Source organism: Lagopus leucura, unplaced genomic scaffold (assembly GCF_019238085.1).
Source record: "Lagopus leucura isolate 7727_CA_CO unplaced genomic scaffold, USGS_WTPT01 Super-Scaffold_806, whole genome shotgun sequence".
Lineage (NCBI taxonomy): Eukaryota > Metazoa > Chordata > Aves > Galliformes > Phasianidae > Lagopus > Lagopus leucura.
Genome location: NW_024962260.1, coordinates 3,213,360 through 3,230,643, shown reverse-complemented (window position 1 = coordinate 3,230,643; position 17,284 = coordinate 3,213,360). Strand labels below are relative to the sequence as shown.

General features: G+C 52.0%; 2 protein-coding genes across 12 annotated transcripts in view; one reads left to right on the top strand and one right to left on the bottom strand.

The window, feature by feature from the left end:
* SSH1 (slingshot protein phosphatase 1) overlaps window positions 1-9,694 on the bottom strand; it is a 28,722-nt gene extending 19,028 nt beyond the window's left edge. Inside the window, exons 1-2 of one of the 2 annotated variants that reach the window (XM_042865847.1) lie at window positions 9,622-9,694; window positions 6,854-6,894 (exon numbers count right to left, since the gene is read on the bottom strand). In XM_042865847.1, the coding sequence (XP_042721781.1) occupies window positions 6,854-6,894; window positions 9,622-9,687 (107 nt within the window). In that variant the 5' untranslated portion in view covers window positions 9,688-9,694. Of the gene's footprint in view, window positions 1-6,853; window positions 6,895-9,621 lie in introns of those variants that run through there. The other variant, XM_042865848.1, reaches the window with a different exon arrangement.
* Window positions 9,695-11,111: 1,417 nt separating this feature from the next.
* DAO (D-amino acid oxidase) overlaps window positions 11,112-17,284 on the top strand; it is a 16,449-nt gene continuing 10,276 nt past the window's right edge. For 3 of the 10 annotated variants that reach the window (XM_042865515.1, XM_042865514.1, XM_042865513.1), the window contains exons 1-11: window positions 11,120-11,339; window positions 12,177-12,381; window positions 12,740-12,854; window positions 13,025-13,101; window positions 13,377-13,442; window positions 13,683-13,737; window positions 14,087-14,191; window positions 14,270-14,352; window positions 15,209-15,326; window positions 15,516-15,614; window positions 16,428-16,543. In XM_042865515.1, the coding sequence (XP_042721449.1) occupies window positions 12,188-12,381; window positions 12,740-12,854; window positions 13,025-13,101; window positions 13,377-13,442; window positions 13,683-13,737; window positions 14,087-14,191; window positions 14,270-14,352; window positions 15,209-15,326; window positions 15,516-15,614; window positions 16,428-16,543 (1,028 nt within the window). In that variant the 5' untranslated portion in view covers window positions 11,120-11,339; window positions 12,177-12,187. Of the gene's footprint in view, window positions 11,340-12,176; window positions 12,382-12,739; window positions 12,855-13,024; window positions 13,102-13,376; window positions 13,443-13,682; window positions 13,738-14,086; window positions 14,192-14,269; window positions 14,353-15,208; window positions 15,327-15,515; window positions 15,615-16,427; window positions 16,544-17,284 lie in introns of those variants that run through there. The other 7 variants (XM_042865516.1, XM_042865517.1, XM_042865511.1 and 4 more) reach the window with 6 other exon arrangements.

Genomic DNA, 17,284 nt, shown 5'->3' with positions numbered 1-17,284 from the left:
CCCCCCAGAGAAAGAAGCAGCTTTCTGTTCCTTTTTCGCCCTGCCCCACACAGCACAACCCACCGATTTGCTGGATGCCCTCCCACAAATCCCAACCAGCATCACTGCTTTCCAGCAGCCCCTTTTGGCTCTCAAAGAAACACTGAGCCCAGGGATTTTGCTGTGGCATGGGATCTGGGCGCTCCAGAAGGGCTGCAGAGCATCTCCTTATCAAATGATCTCAGTGGAGCACATCAGCCCCTTAAGAGGGGTAAAACCTACAGGCACCTGGGAGCTCCAAGTGTCAGCAGGAGGATGCTGACAGAACAGCTGCATTTCTCTGCTGGCCATAAACCAGAGGTCCTGCTGTGCCTGGAGCTCTGCAAGGAGAGGATGGTTCTTGACTACAGCACCTCTTTGCTCTGTCCGCTGGCTCCACACTGCTCAGCTTTAAAAGGAAATATTTCTTCCCCTTTGGGAAAGCTCCAGAAGAACGTGGCTGTAACGCACATCAATTACACTTCAAGTTGCTTCAGAACACAATAGGCAGTGGCTCATAATCATTTCAAAACACCGTTCCCCAAGTCTGCAAAGGCAAACAAGCAGTGCGCAGTCATCCTCCATCCTCAGCAGTGCCCACGCTGTGTGCCCTGCAGGGTGCTGTGCTCCAGCAAAGCTCTGCAATGGAGCCTTGCTAGGCACAGGGCCATGCCATGCTCTCCTGTCACTAGATGTTTGTCAAATTAAGTCTCTTAATTTCTCCCTTGTTAACAGAATGACACACACAAGTGGCATGAGGGCAGAGGAAGGCATCAGTCCATTGGGGCTGAGCTAGAGCTCTCTGGGGACAAAGGCTGCTTCCAGGCTTCAGCAGCCACACCGAAATAACACCAGCTACACTGCAAAGGAGCACATCAAACAGAAAGGAAATTCTGGGAGGAGAAGGAGCAGGAAAAATCCCAACCCCAACACAGCAAAGGTTGTCCTACAACAAAGTAGAGATCTGTGACACGTTGATGAACTGACCTGAGATGGGAACTGCAGGCATCTAACCACCTCCTGACGTTGCACTGCTGAGGCAGCTGCCTATAGGGTAACTAGGGAAAATGTTTGCCTTCTCAAATAGTATTTTATTACCCAAAAATGTGAGGCAGGAAGGTTCTTTCCATATTTGTGGCTACATTAGGGTGTGACTCTGATGGGTTATAAGAAGCCATCACTCTAAGCTGAAGACATGGAATTGACCAAATATCAGACAAGGCGCTCCAAGAAGAAACCCAAAACATCAGAATCAAAAACATCAGCTGCAAATCACAGCACAGCCCGGAGCTCATCCCCATCATCCCCACAGAGCCAGGGTATCCCGCATCCATCCCGTCCAAGGAATGGTAAGGAAGGCAGAAGACTCAGCAGGGCTCATGTTTTTAGGGCTGTGGAGACACAAGGAGTCTGAGCATGCATTGTTTGGCTGAAGGCGTGGGCCACATTCACAGCACAAGAATGCTGAGAAGGGCTGGAGACACTGCAGGCCATTCACAGCACCAGATACTAACTCTCCTCTGGCACAAAGAGGAAAAAGAAAAATGAAATCAATCTTGGAGCCCACAAAAGCTGATTTCCTAAGATAACTAGATTGCTTCCAGCCACTCCTGCTCACTCTATGCAGCCTTCAGTCCCGCTCTGTAAAGACAGTGGGGACAGGAGGGGACATGGCAGCTCCATCCCCATTCCATGGCTTTGTGCTACTCCTGCCCAGCTCCATCCCAGCACCATACTGGCATGGAGCAAGACCCAGATAACAGCTGGAGCCCTGCCTGAGAGAGGTGCAGGAAGAGGGAAGTGAACACAACTCCCCATTTCAGCAGAGACTTGCGCAAAATAAGTTAGCAGAACAGCTCCCAATGGCCTGGGGAGAGAAAATCTTAGGAATCCCTGGTACGTGACGGTGAAAGGCCAAATAAAACAGAAATTGTTTCACAAGGAAAAAAAAAAAAAAAGATGAAATCCTTTTTGCACATCCATTAATTGCAGAGTTCGGAAAGGCACGGGGCTGAGCGCAGCATCCCCAGCTATGCAACATGCTCTGAGCAAACTTCGAATGGCAGCAGGCATTTCTGAGATTCCCACTGGAAAAATGAGGTCACTGTTGTAACTGTTGTTCCCTTCCCTTGCAATGACAAGTCCCAAAGCCCTGTGTTGTCCTACCCGTTCTTTTCTGTTCTTTTTCCTTACAGTTCTGTTCTTCTTTCCATGCTAAAGCCATAGCTCTTCCAACCTAAGCCACTCTACGATATGATTCTACAAGGGCAGTGAGGCCTTCTTCCAACCCAAGCCACTCCATATGGTATGAGCCCTCCAAGAGCAGCTCCTGCCCAATTCCCATCCCACTCCCCAGGTGAGCTGGTGGAAATGGCCCCATCCTCCTACATACCTCCCCGTCAGCTTATGGGCTGAAAACAACATGCTGTGTCATTAAGTCACCCCAGTTCACCCACTGGCAGCGTTTCCCAGAGACAAGGAACAAGTGGGAACTTTCCAACCACACTGATGGAAAAGAAAAGGAAGGTGAAGAATGCTTCCATGACTGGAGAACGCAGACCCCAAGCAAAGGTCAGCCAGGACACAGCCAGCAGCATGGGAAGCAGCAGTGGCACAGCAACACACAAAACAGCTCAGCTGCTGCATTTCAGAATGACTCCAAAAAAGGCAGCGGAGACCAGGGAGTACTTGACACATTGGTAACGTGTCAAAAGGAAATAAAATAAATCTTGATGGATCACGCAGGGCAAAAGAAGGGCAGGAAAAGTTCTAACCCAACACAGGCACCCCCTCTAGCGTTTGCTGCAGGCTGCCTTCACCCACCGAAGCCCAGGGACTGGGGTGAGCAGCACGGTTTTGGCAGGGAAAGATGAGTGCACAGGGGCTGAGTGCAGCCCTCAGGCCTTCCATCTGCCCTCTTCATGGGGCAGAGAAGCAAAGCAAGCTCTGCAGAGGGGTCCTTCTGATCCCACTCACAAGCACATGATGTGCTTTGCGCTGTGAACCATTCATATGAGACTGCACTTATGCCTGCCATACTTTGCTTTTCAGCGTGCCATTAGAGAGCTTCCACATCACAGATCTGAGCACTGTGTGAACGTTGATGAAATAAAAACCTTTGTGCTTTTCACTGAAAGTGAAGCCATGCCTCTAAAGGTGTCCTGTCCATTTCACATCCTCCACAACCTCCCAGGGGCATTTGTCAGGCTGGCAACAGCCCCATTTGTATGAGAAATCCCTGACTTGCAGATCTTGGCAGCTGATTATCAAAGATTAATGTATTTAAAAAAATCAGGAGGCATTTGAAACCAAAATATTTTTCTGACCCGGCTCTTTGTGCCTAAACAAACAGTAACCACATTGGCCTTTACAGGAAAAAAAAAAAGCATTCAGCACGCAGTCGGTTCCTTTGATAACAGGGCCAGAGGGTTTTTGCCAAACTGCTGAGGTTTTGGGGGGAGGAAAAATAAAAAGGAAAGAAAAAAGGGAAAAAGATTTTTATATAATTTCTAAATCTTCTGATCACTGCATCTCCAAACCTGCAGCCTCCTGCTGTCCAAGCAAACTCATCCTGCTGCTCAGCATCGAGCCTGCAGTAGTTTCCTGGAAAGGCCAAATCCCAAAGAAGTGGGAGAGAAGTGCAAGCTTCCCGAGCTCGCCCTGATATCCTCACAAACCACTGCAGCATGGTGAGGCCCAATGATATCCCCATGGGCTCACATGGCCACACCTCAAGCCAGAAGCACCAGCAGGTCACCAGCCTGTCACTTTGCTGCTCCATTGTACAGAACAGGGCAGGATGCTGCAGCCCGGCCAGGATGTGATTCAGCGTCCTGTTTTGAACAGTGCACAAAGCCAGGAGCTTCTGCCCCAAGACCTCCCCTCAAACAACTGCCACGCAGCTGCTCCAGCCCCAGGTACCCCCAGCACCAAAGCACGGCTGCTCAGCTCCACGCCGTGCTGCCACGCACAGAAATCCCTGCAGGAGTTAAAGGTTAAAGCATTAATAAAAAATGGTTGTGCATTAAAATCCAAGATACAACAAAGCACAATAAGATCCTCCCAGTGCAACACGTGGCTCAGAGTTTCCCTAACCAAAGCAGCCACAGCACCAGGCAGAAGCCTGCTTCATTACAATGAATTTAACCTAACGAGCTCCTCCTAACGAGGCTGTTTTGGATGCCAGCAGGACCATGCTCTGCAAGGAGCCTGCCTGTGGTGATCCTCCTCTTGCTGGGCTGCAAAGGATTGGGGTTGGGACTCATAAACCTGTAGGCTCCACCTCATTTCCCACTGAAACTGAGCTAATGCACACCCCTGTGTGCTTGACGTAACCTCGCCTTGGTTGAGATTTCTCAAGACCACGTGGGTGCTCTGCAGGAGAAAAAAGAATCAGGGCACAGCATCCCATGGCTGGGCAGCATTTGGGAAGGAGGATTGCAGCAGATGATGCAAAGAAGGAGCGGAGGCTGCTGGAACGCCTTTGGGAGGATTCCTAAGCACAGTAACGTCTCTAAAAATGCAGATAGTGAAATCTTTGGAGGAAAAGCTGAACATATTCCTTCTCTCTTTTTACCATAAAAGCTTTTTCAGGGAGAAAACAGAAAGAAAGGCATTTTGGAATGACACAAACCATACAGGAACTCAGAGCAAAGTAAAAGACACAGCCAGTTCTAAATCTGGGACACAGACCACTTGCTCCAAGAGTCAGAGAGAAAGTCTGATAGCTTCACATCACCACATCCAAATGCACAGCCCAGAATGAAAATCCTCAAGTTTTTTGGACAGAATGAAAAGCCTCTGTTCGTGTGGAAGAAAAAGCTATGTGATAACTGAGCACATCCATTCTGTATCCATGAAATCCAGTCTGAGCTGGCAGCAGGTTGGACTCTTGTTTCCAACAACTCTTCCTTCTACCTATCAGGGCCTATGAGGTCTGCAAAGCTGTGTGCTGGAATGCTGACCCCTGTGCTCAGGGCAGATGTGACAAAGCACAGCTGACACCCAAGACTCCAGCAAGGCTGCTCCAGGATTTAAAATCCACCAAAACCATCCCAGCCCACTCCTAGGCTTATTTCAGAGGACCTGTTCTCTGCTGCTGCAGAAGCAGCATGATGAAGTTGAGCAATTCTGCCACCCCATGGGCACCGGGTAAAGTTTCAGGGAACTGATCCAGAGCAGCTCTAGCAGGAGGGGTGGGATTCATCCAACCCCTGCACAGAGGATGTGTCATCTATCACCAAAACTGCATCTGCATCAGTGCCACAGATTTCCCACATGTCCTCAGTGCTGTTCCCCTGAGCATAGCAAAGGCTCAGCACCAGAGCCAACCCATTCTCCAGGTCTGTTTTACAACCTGGTTACCAGATTCTTAACCTAAAAACTGTATAGGAAAGAGCAGCCCAAGAGGCTGAAGGAAAGGGGAAGCTGTTGGGATCTCAATTTAACATCACTTTTCAACGACGCGCAGAACAGCATTTGGATTTTAAGCTCAGCCCTGTGCTGTCCATCCCCACAGGATCACTCTGGTCAAAGATGGATGCACACTTCTGGCTTGCAAAGTGGTCAGTCAAAGGTGGCCCTCAAATTCAGCCACTTCCCAGCCATCCCTCTGTGCTTTCCCATCAAGCTGACTTGTAATGTGAAGGAATAAAGTTGTATTTCTTCATTTGGTACAAATATCATTCACACAAGCAAAATATCAGCCTGCTGTTTGTAGACTGTTACTATTCAAAACAACACAGAAGAAAGCACAAGGAGCATAAGGATGTGCTGCTGCCCATGATGTCAGTGGGTTCCTGCTTAAGTTGTTGCGTAATGAGGCCATAATCAAGCTGGGAACAAAACCAGGAATCCTGAATTTTGCTTTAACATCAGTTGCACCCATGTCACATCACCTCCTACCTTCCTCTCTGAGTTCCCTTGCTGGATAATCACAGCTGTGCTCTAACTTCCACACACTGCACAACTCTGCTGGGTGTCACAGGATCCAACCCCAGCCAGCTCTGTCCTCACTGCAGCCAATCCACCAGCCTGCAGTAGAAAGCTGCCACCACAGTCCAGGTTTTACATCACTGCTGCAACACATCTCAAACCACACAATGGAATGGAAAGAACAAGAACAGACTCAAAGCAGCAGCATTTGTGGCTTTGCTTTTCTCTCAAGTAGGAAGTCGTAACGAGAAGCACAAGCACTGTTGTGTTTTTACATTTTGCCTCTCAGATGGTGGTTGACAGGTCAGAAGGTTATCTACAGCAGCTGGTTTTAGAGTGAGCAACCCACATCATTATTCAGAGCCCCACCAGGTTGGTGTCCCACCAAACTAACTGGGTTGTTACTGCTCTCGTGTCTGCACAGTGTCACCAAGGGAAGCCTTGTTCTTTTCCAGCAGGGCATCTCAGCCTTCCCCTCCTCCTATAAGCAAAATCAGTACAATCCCCAGAACCCAGGAAGCAAAATTCCCTTATGGGATGGCTCTACATCCAGGAAAGCTCAGAGCTCTGCTCCCTTCCCTTCTCTACTCAGAGTTCCAGAGCAGCAGCAAAGAAAACTGCTGAGATAACAGCTAAGTGTTGTGACCAGAATTGATGAGCAATTTTCCAGTTTCTTCCCATCAGGAACAAAACAAACTCCCTCTTATGCTTTCAGTTCATTAAGCCCTTGCCTCAAACCCAAGCAGATAAGGTGAAGGCCATGTCCAGTGCAGAGCTCCCACAGGGCTGGCCATGAAAGGGGAACGAGAAGCCAGAACTTTGGGTGGGACTGGGACTCCAATGCATGGCACACAATTAACAACAGCAAAAACAATGCTTACAACCAAACAGCTCTGCTTACCTCACATTTAATTTGCGCTCCTCATCACTGCCAGCCTCCAGCTGAGGGAAGAAAAGGAGACAGAGAAAGTTACACACTGGTTGTTTCCACAGGACTAAAAGAATACATTCTTTAAAACCATCCTAACAACAGTGGGTGGTTGCACCCCATGTTTTTGCAGTGCTGGGGATAAAGGAGACACTCTGGCAATACATGCCTGCTGACAAAGGGGCTCATGGGGGCTTTAAGGCTATTAGGCCCTAATCCTGCAAGCTGGTCCTGCAGCGTGCACCACTCTGAAGCACAGCAACCTGTTCTGTGCACACAGGAGTGCAGGGAAGGGCTGGGTCTGCTTCCACCTCCCCACCAGCTCACAGACCAAATTCCGCATTAAAGGAAAACAGAGTTTTGGTTAATTGCATCCAGAGCTGACTGGAAGAAAAAAGCTCAAAGATCTCTCCTTTGCTTTGCTTCTGCATGACCAGAATGAGGGCCAGCAGCATCCCTCTGAAGGGCTGGCTGTGCTGGAGATCCAGGACCTTGTGGATTGTGTTGCAACAGGGAAACTTCTGCTCAGACCTGCAGCACACAGGACACTCAAGCCTGGATAACTCAGAGCATGCTCTCCTGTGTCTGTGTCTCCCCACTAGCACCAGCAACGTTTTCTTATTTATTAACACTGCTTAAAACCCACATCAAACAGGGTCCTGGGAAGGGTTAGTTGTTTTCAGGTGGTTTCTCACGACTCAAAAACAAGCAAGTAGTTTCACGCCACACATTTAAGCTTAAAATTTTGAGAGTGTGCACATAGGGACCAGGTTGTTCTGTATCCTCCTCCTATTATGACTCAGGGATCAGAATCTGCAACCTGCAAGAACCACACGACCACTCAGTGTGGGTACTGAAGTACAGCCACGCGGAGTAGAAAGAGGCACAGATCCCATCTCAAACAACCACAACGGATGACGATCTGGAGGAAAGCATACCAGCTCTATTTTTAGTTTGTTTACATGGCGTGGCCAGAGGCAGCCGCAGTGCTCACAGCACCCTGAGCCCCTTGCCCACGGCCCTGAGAGAGCTGCAGGGTCCAGTGAGGTCACTGCTGTGTTTGTTTGGGTCAGTCACGTAGCAACAGGATGGAGAGCAACGTTTTTTAAACAAGCAGGACTGCAAAATCCCAGATGAGGTTCAGCAGCAGTGCTGGGCCTGGAGCTGCTCTGAGCTCAGCTTTTGCAGCCACTGACTTGGTTTCAAGTCTACTTTCCTTGCTGCAGGAAAGAAACAATGGAAGAGAGAAGCAGCCCACAGCACAAGCACAGCATCTATCCACATTCTGAGGCATTACCCACAAGGGGTATGGAATGAGCAAGTGGGGCCAGAACACACATCGTGACGCCACCACTGCTCTGATGGATCGCCCCTATGGATTTATGGTGTTACAACAGCGAGTCTCGTGAAGGCAGCAGCATCCATTTCCTACATTCCTTCAAGCTGAGGAGTTAAGAGAGGCTGCAGCAGCTTACTCACAATTAGCAAGAACATTTGGTCATCATTTTCCATTTTAAAAAGATCTATCTTCTGGTAATTAATCACCATACGCTAAAAACCCTGTGAATCCATCCTTGGGAGAAGGGGGAGAAATGAGGCACTTTTGGGGGGGATTTTCCTTTGAAATCTGCTACCAGGCTGAATTCTGACGGTTTGTAGCTCTGCAGGGCTGCATGCCAGGAGGGAACATTCACATGGGAGAGGGGACTCCTCCAAGGGCCACCAAAGCACAGCAAGGAAGCAAGCTTGGTGAAAAACCGGGGGCTGCATGGTTACCCCACCAAGAAACCACTGGTGGGCAGTGAGCTACATGGCACGAAACCTAACCCAGGTTTGCATGGGCAGGGAGTGAGCAGCCCACCTGGACCTTCCCTCCCAGTTAAACCCAGCCCAATTGCACCAGCTGCACCTGGTGGTGGCCATCTGCAGAGACGAGATGGTTGGCAGGTTTTCATAGAATCATAAAGCCCAGAAAAGGCCTCTGAGACCACCAAGTCCAGGCCCAACCCACCCTTGCCAGGCCCACTAACCGTGACCCTCAGTGCAACATCTCCATGTTCCTTTAGCAGCTCCAGGGACAGTGACACCACCATGTCCCTGAGCAGCCCGTGCCACTGCATCACCACTCTTATGGATAATTTTCTCCCAGTATCCATCCTGACCCTCCCCTGGTGCAAACTGAGGCCACCACCTCTCATCCTACTGCTGTTACCTGAGAGTAGAGGCCGACCCCTCCCCACAACCTGCTGTTAGGAGTTGTAGGTAGCCATGAGCTCTCCTCCCTGAGCCTTTCTCCTTCAGACCACACTGCTTTGTCCCGTTCCGCAGCTCTGAGCAGCAGGATCCGTGCCAGAACCCAACACGCTCCTTCTGCAGGGCACAAGCACCATCCCCACATCCCTCAGCCAGGGCAGGGCTGCCCCGGGCCCCAACCACCGCACGGAGCTCATCGCCGCACAGCTAAACGGGGGCCAGCGGGCCCTGACAGGTGACAAATAGGATTGCGCACCTGCGGGGCCAAGGGCAGGGAGGAGAAGGATGGGGGGCGGGGGAAGAAACAGCTTTTTGGGGTCACCAAAGAGAAAGACGGGAGGAGGGGAGCGGTGGGGTGCAGCAGGCGGCAGCGGGAGAAGCGGAGCCAGCAGAGCGAACCGCCGCTCGGCGGGGCCGGGTGCATCCCAGGGACGGCCGGGCCCCGCGGAGGCCTCGTCCGAGGCCCACCCCACCCCTCCCCGCCTCACCTCGCTGGTGCTGGCCGAGGAGGCGGCGCTGGGGGTCGGCGAGCGCTGCAGCGTGACCAGCGCCATGGCGGGGGGGGGGGCGGACTGCGACGACGAAGGCCCGGCTACAACGGCGGCTGCGGGGCTCCGGCCGCCTTCATCCCGCCTGGCGGCTGCGCAGCACCGGGCCCCGCCGGCGGCCGCCGCGCTGCGGGGAGGAGCGAGGGCTGAGGGGCGGGGAGAGGGCCCGACAGGGCGGGGCCGAGCGGGCCAGGAGCGAGAGAGGCCTGGGGCCGGGCGGGGCCTAGCGGGGGTAGGCCGCAGGCAGGGCGGGGCCTAGCGGGCTCGGAGGGGGGCAGGCCTGAGCTGGGCGGGGCCTAGCAGGCCCGGTGGGGCCTAGCGGGACGGAGTTGAGGGCGGGGCTGGGCGGTTCAGGGCCTTTGAGGGGATGGAGCTGCTGGGTGCTCGGGGGATGGAGGAGCTGTGCGATAGGGACGGGCTGAGAGATTATGGGTGCGGCCCGCGGGAGGGAAGGCTCTGCAGTGCTTCTCTTTGTGGGGATTGTAGTGGTGGGAGTAGGAGAGCAGCTGTAGCCTAGCAGAGGTGGGTTTAGGTGAGATGCAAGGAGGAAAATCTTCAATGTGGGGCTGCGGAGATCATTCTGAGAAGCTGTGGGTGCTCTGTCCGTGAGGGTGCCCGAGGCCAGGCTGGGTCTGCCTGGTGTTGTTCAGTCTGGGTGAACTCGTTGCTCCCTGCGGCTCCCTGAAGGGGCAGCATAGCAAGGGGGGGGGGGTCCCTGCTCCCAGCTAACAGCGATAGGACGTGAGGTGATGGCCTCACGTTGCACCAGGGGAAGATCAGGCTGGGTATTAGGGACAATTCCTTCTCAGAAGGAGCAGTGATGCAGTGGCACAGCTGCCCAGGGAGGTGGTGGGGTCACCGTCCCCAGAGGTGTTCAAGGGATGTGGAGATGTGGCACTGAGCGATGTGGTCAGTGGGCATGGAGGGGGTGGGTTGGGGTTGCACTTGGTGATCTTAGTGGTCTTTTCCAAACCTTAATGATTCTGTGATTTTATGCAAAGTGTTCCATGGCAGAGAGTAGACCTGAATGAGTTTTAAGGCCCCTTTCCAACTCAAACCATTCCATGGTTCCTTGGTTCTATGAAAAACCAGTTGGCTGCTGCATCTACATGCCCCGGCCATCCTGAGGAGGTGCCATGGGGATGAAAGGGCATCCATAGAGCATCTGCAGAGCCTCCATTTCCAGGTACAGCATCAAGGAACCATACCAGAACCAGGCTGAAGAAAGTGTGAAGGTCAGCAATGCCAAAAGCAAGAAGCAGGCAAGTAATAGGTAATTAGTTTAAGAGGCTTTGCTGATTACATGTAAAGCTTTTAATAATTTAGGCCTATGAATATCTCTTTTTCCCCTTTTTTTCAGCAGTGTCTGCCTATCGCCACCTTTCCACTGCCTCCTGTGGGACTATATTTCTGCTGCTGGGGACTCTGACATGGACCACTGTGACCCTATGGGCTTCCAAAGGATGGACCAAGGGGCACCAGAAACTCCACCTCCCAGGTCAAAAGCAAAGACTTTGACCCTGTTGCCCAGCACAGGGTACAGCTGCAAGCTCTGGACACTCAGACCTTGGACTGTGAGGCTCCAAACAAGCTACACTGCACCAGGGGCTCTGCTGAAGTCTCCAAAACCTATAGAGGCTGCCTGGAGAACTCTGCAGGTAGGTCAGTGGAAGGTTGTGTTTCTGTTATTTATTGACCAGCTGAAGGCTCACGGGGCAGATGGATGCCTCCTTAGGGCTGCATTTGGCAGAGGTAGCCCTGATTCCTGCTGGCTCTGACCTGTGAGTGGCAGCAGATGGGAAGCAGCATGGCCCTGTCCTGCTGCCCATCGTCTCTGTGACTCATCCTGCAGCCCAAGCAGACGTCAGTCCTGCTGTGAGCTGAGCAGTGTCACAGGGGTGCTGTGCTTCACCTTATCCAAATAAAACTGCTGTCAAATTAATAATCTTGCCCCAGACCAGGTCTGGCATGCTTCTGGCAGCCTAGTGCCCACGGCTGTACCCAATGCTTTAAAATATGAATTAGATAATCCTAGTAGTCTTTTCCAATCTTAATGATTCTGTAAAATGTGGAGGTGTAATACTTAGGGATGTGGTTGCAATTGGTGAGCTTAGAAGTCTTTTCCAACGTTAATGATTCTATGATGACTTCAAGATGATCTTGCTGGAGGCCAACCCCAGGTCCATGGGCAGAGCCAGAGCTGTTGGCAAGAGCTCAGGGGCTGCAAGCAATGCTTGAGAAGTTTTCCTGCCACGATGGCACACTGCAAACCTACATTCATGATTTCAGTGCCTGCACAGTGCAGGCAGGTGTTGAAGAGCACTTTGGAGACTCTGTGGGGAAAACAGTGTTTGCATGTGAAGTGCCCTTCACAGCTCAGCCCCTGTGCAATCCTCCTGCGCTCTAGCAGCCAAACTGGCATTGTTTCGATACCAGGAAGCCCCATGCCACCCTGGCCCCAGTGCCTTCTTCCAGGCCTTTTTCTCACCATGCAGAGCCCAGAGCCATGCGCATTGCTGTCATTGGGGCTGGAGTGATCGGCCTGTCCACCGCCCTGTGCATCCATGACCGCTTCCATGCGCTGGTGCCCCAGCTGCAGCTGGAGGTCTATGCCGACCGCTTCACGCCGCACACCACCAGCGATGGGGCTGCAGGCCTGTGGCAGCCCTACCTGAGTGACCACGGCAACCTGCAGGAGACGTGAGTTGAGGGGTCCCTTTCAACCCAAGCCATTCTGTGATAACTGTGCGGATTAGGGGCTGAGCTGTTGGAGAGGAGCTCTGTGGAGAGTGACCTGGGTGTCCTGGTTGATCATGAGCCAGAAGTGTGTCTTCGTGGCTAAGAAGGCCAATGGTACCCTGGGCTGCATTACTAAGAGCACAGGTGGCAGGGTGAGGGAAGTTCTCCCCTCTGCTCTGCCCGGGGGAAGCCATATCTGGAGCACTGGGCCCATTGCTGAGCTTCCTGTCTGTCTTGAGCTGGGGAGCCACTGGAGAGAGTCCACTGGAGGGCTGCAGAGATGGCCTGGAGTGTCTTCTGATGGGGTTTTTCCACACAGGCTGTGGAACAAGGAGACCTTTGAGCACCTCCTGGGGTACCTCAACTCACCAGAAGCAAAGGAAATGGGACTGTTCCTGATTTCTGGATATAACCTGTTTAAGCAGCCTGTACCGGTAAGGAGCAGGGCACAGGGGAGGCAGGAAGGGCTCCAGCTCTGGGCAGTGTGCAGGTTTGAGTTTCTGGGCTGGAGCTGGGCAGCAGGGACGTCTCTGTCACTCCTGCCCCTGCAGTACCACAATTGATTACTGTCATTTGAGTGACATCAGTCCTTCTCCCTTTGCAGGATCCATCTTGGAAGAACATTGTCCTTGGCTTCAGGAACTTGACACCGAAAGAGCTTGAACTCTTTCCTGGCTACAGGTACTTTCAGGCCCTTTTTCTGAGAGTTTCTGGGCTCCATCACAGTTACTTCCCTTAAAAGTAGTACAGATCACCTCAAAAAAAAAAAGTGGTAACAATGCATGAAAACCATTTCAGCTTCCCCTCTCATTTCACTGCATACCATTGAACTTGAGAAGAAAATAGCTATGCAGTAAACGGGGAAAAAATAAAGCCCTGGCTCTGCCCGTGCATGAGGCAACCACCCTTGGGCAGCTGTTGTGGTCTTTACTACTTTCTATCCTCATGTCTTTCAGCTATGGCTGGTTCAACACGGCGCTGATGCTGGAGTGCAGGAGCTATTTGCCCTGGCTGACCAACAGGTGAGTACTAAGCCCTGCTGCTGCTCTTCCCTGGTTGACCTGGAGGGCTCAGCAGGGCTTTTGGCCATTAGGGAAATGAGCTAATAATGGCTGGAAAGTATTTAAGAACTGCTGAGAAGACCATGGATGTTTATTACAAGGAGCAACAAGCCATACTTACCCTGTGAATCAATTACAGGCATTAATTTGAATGGTACATTGGCTTTTATGTGCTGGTAAGAGATGAACTTGCTCTTCCAGGCTGGCGCAGAGAGGCGTGAAGTTCTTCCACAGGAAGGTTGAGTCCTTCGAGGAGGTGAGCTGGGATGTGGGGAGCACGAGGCTGGAATTTCTGCTGCAGAAGGTTCAGTGAGGCCATCCACCCCAAAGCACTACGCTTCAGCAGAGCTTAGGGCTGGTGGGGAGCCAGGATGCAGTGAGGAATCAGCAGTGCAGCTTTGCCTTAAGCTGCAAACACTTTCTTTGCCTGTACACTTGGGAGCTGTGCTGAGGAAGCTATGCCTTGGGACTGGCCCTTCTGTTCTATTCAGTACCAGAGTGCTGGACCAAATGCGTGGTTTGGTGTTGATGCAGGAGTCTCGTGCTCGCTGGGGTAGCATCACTGCCTGCATGCTGCACACTGCACCACCTCTGTCTCTTGGTAGATGTTTTCCCAGGGAATTGATGTTGTCATAAATTGCACTGGGATCCGTGCTGGGGAGCTGCAGCCAGACCCTGCTCTGCAGCCTGCCCGTGGGCAAGTCATCAAGGTGAGGCTGCACCCTGCTCCATATGCATCCCGTGTCCTGCCTGTCACCCGATGTCACCCTCCTGCTTTCTTCCCCCAGGTCCTGGCCCCATGGGTGAAGCACTTCATTATCACTCATGACATGGAGTCAGGGATCTACAGCTCACCCTATGTCATCCCGGGGTAGGTAGCAGCAATCCTGGAGTTAGCAATGATGTGCACTCAGAGCAACCCCCAGCACTGCTCCCTGTTGACATCTGCACACGAGCTCTGCCTTCCCTGCCTGTCTTTTACTGTGGAGCAGAGCTCAAGGAGCAGCAGTGCCAGGCAGAGCCCAGCTGCCAGCACTTCTCCAGCATCTGCTTCCCTCTGGCTGCTTTCTTAGAGATGCTGGGATCTGTCTCAGAGGGCAGCAGATGCATGTACCCAGGGAGCTAAGCAGCAGGGTAAATAAATCCATGTCTGCTGTGCATCCCTCCTGCGTCCCCCTGAGAGCAGCCATCCACTGCATTTTGGCAACGGAGAGGTTTTTGAAGCCGTAACCTGAATGCTGCACGTCTGGCACTTCCATTGTGCTAATATCTCAGGATTAGGCAAGAAGCCCTGATGTAAATAGGAACTTTGAATGCTCACAGCTTCCAAGTGAAGTGCTCCAACTGATCTCTTATCACAGTCCCAACCCCACAGAAATTCCTCTCTCCATGTGTTTATTTTTGCTAGCTGTTCCATAGCTGGGTATAGGCTAGCTATGAGGGGAGCAGAAAACGGTGGGAATCTGAGCTCCTTGCCAGGAGCATTCCATTCCCTCACCCTGTTGATAGCAGATGAAATCAGCCCTTTTCTTTGCCAAGGCCTTTCGGGTGCTGATAGTGTTTAATGAACAACTTTCCCATGAGCAGACACTCAGGCAGACCTTCCTGCCTGCTTGGCTCCCGAGGGTGCCTCAGGCAGGAGCATGCTGCGGGCACAGCAGGACCCACATGGAGTGCCTCCATCTGGTGGCACCAGGACCATTTACTGCCCTTTGCTCTTGGTGCAGGAGTGAGTTCACAGTTCTGGGAGGCATCTACCAGCAAGGCAACTGGAACGAAGAGAACAGTGCTCAGGACCACAAGTCCATCTGGGAGAGGTGCTGCAGGCTGCTGCCCACGCTTCAGGTGAGTGACCCCAGCCCAGCACCAAACCCCAAAATCAGCAGCACATGGTGACTGCCTTCAACAAACCCTGAGAGCTGGAGGGTTTTCTGTGCACCCCCTCATTGCTTGCACCTTCCCGGTGTGGTTGCTGGGAGGATTTTGGCTTCTGTGAGTCAGAGCAATGCTGGGCTGATGGGATTCTGGTTTCAGAAAGCAGAGATTGTGCAGGAGTGGAGTGGCCTGAGACCAGCACGTCCCAGTGTCCGCCTGGAGCGGGAGAGCATTGGCCATGGGCGTTCGAGGACAGAGGTACTGTGCTCATTAACTGCAGTGCTAATTGGGTGCTGATGGCTACAAGCTTGGCTGCTGCTCTGCAGCCACACTGCCAGCGCTCAGCTGTCCTCGCTCCATCTCCCCTCTCCCAATGGCAAATCCTCAATTCAGTTTCAGCCTGGATCAGAGATAAGTGTCAAAAACATTGTGATGGATTTTATGGGGAGAGCATTCCTGCCAAAGGAAAACTTGTAATTGGAGCTTTGTCCTTCACGGACAGAGAAAAATTCTGAGGCACCAAGCCCTGCCTATTTCTCTTTTAAGAGAAAGGAGTTGGGAATGGCACCAGCTGCTGTGTGCCACTGTCCTTGTGGCAGACAGAGATGGTGTTGTGCTTGAGGCTGTTCAGCATAACACCATCCATGTAGGATCCCATCACTCCTCAGCTCTTCAGCCTGAAGCTCATCTGCAGTCCTACAAAGGGAACTGTGGTTTGGGTATGTGCCTCTGTGCAGCTCTGAAGAAAAGATTAGAGCTCCAAAGGGGATGTGACTGCAAAATGTAATTAAGTGTAATGAAAATAGATTTAATTTTTAGCTGGAAAGCTTTGGAAAGAGCTCAGTGTATTTAGGCAAACGTGGTTCAAAGTGAGGCTGTGTTTGAATTGCTGTTTGGATCATTCTGTTCCTTTATCAGCATGTCATATCTGTGCAGCTTTGGCACAGGAGCGGTGCAGCAAGTCGGGCTCCAGCCGAAGCACAGCCATTTACCTTGTCAGGAGCAAACCCTGCATGCTCTGAGGAGCAGGGTGGTGAGCTGCTGCAGTCTGACTCCCTCTGTCCCCAGCAGGTCATACACAACTACGGCCACGGTGGCTTTGGGATCACCATCCACTGGGGCTGTGCCATGGCCGCAGCCCGGCTGCTCGGGAACATCCTGCAAGAGAAGCAGCCCCAGTCCCGCCTGTGAGTTGCCTTCTCAGCTGGGATTATTGTGATAGCAGTAGCTTAGAAATCACAGCAAAAAGATCCAAGCAACACTGGTGCACGTGAGCTGTTGACACTCCTGCTGGCTTTGCTGATGCTTCCTCCTGTCTTGTTTTCGGGTTGCTGCCAGTTCTGCTGCTGCCATTTGCCAGACGGCCGAATTTCCTCCATCGTGGCCTCGCGCAACCTACCCAAAGGAAGTGCTTTAAAACATGGACTAATTATCTGTGACAAAGTGCACTTCTGTCTCAGGGATCAGTCTGCAAAGGGCAGGTGGAGTTCAGTTGAAGCCTTGGCAGTCCTGCAGTTTATCTGCATGCTGAGACAGGATCTGAAAGCGAGCTGGTGCCGTGCGAGGTCTCCACTGGCTGCTCAGACACCCAGCATGTAATTGGATTTGCAAGCTGCCCCCAAGAGGCAAAAGCTCCTTAGTAGGAAGAAGCTCCTGGGGAAGTGACAATGGCCTCACAAGCACGTGCTCCACTTGCAATTGCTTTTCTTACGCTCATGCCAGGACAAAGCACGGGTCTGCGGCACCTGGTTAGTGTATCTGGCAGCAGACAGCAGTGGTTACCTAAAATGGCTTTCCAAATGATGGTTTTAGTAACAAAAGCAACATGTTCCAGCCCTGTGTACTTGCCAATTCCTATATATAGCACAGTGCATATGCCAAATAGCTGTTCTTGTCCCTAAAACTCCCACGGGCACTTTGGTTTCTCA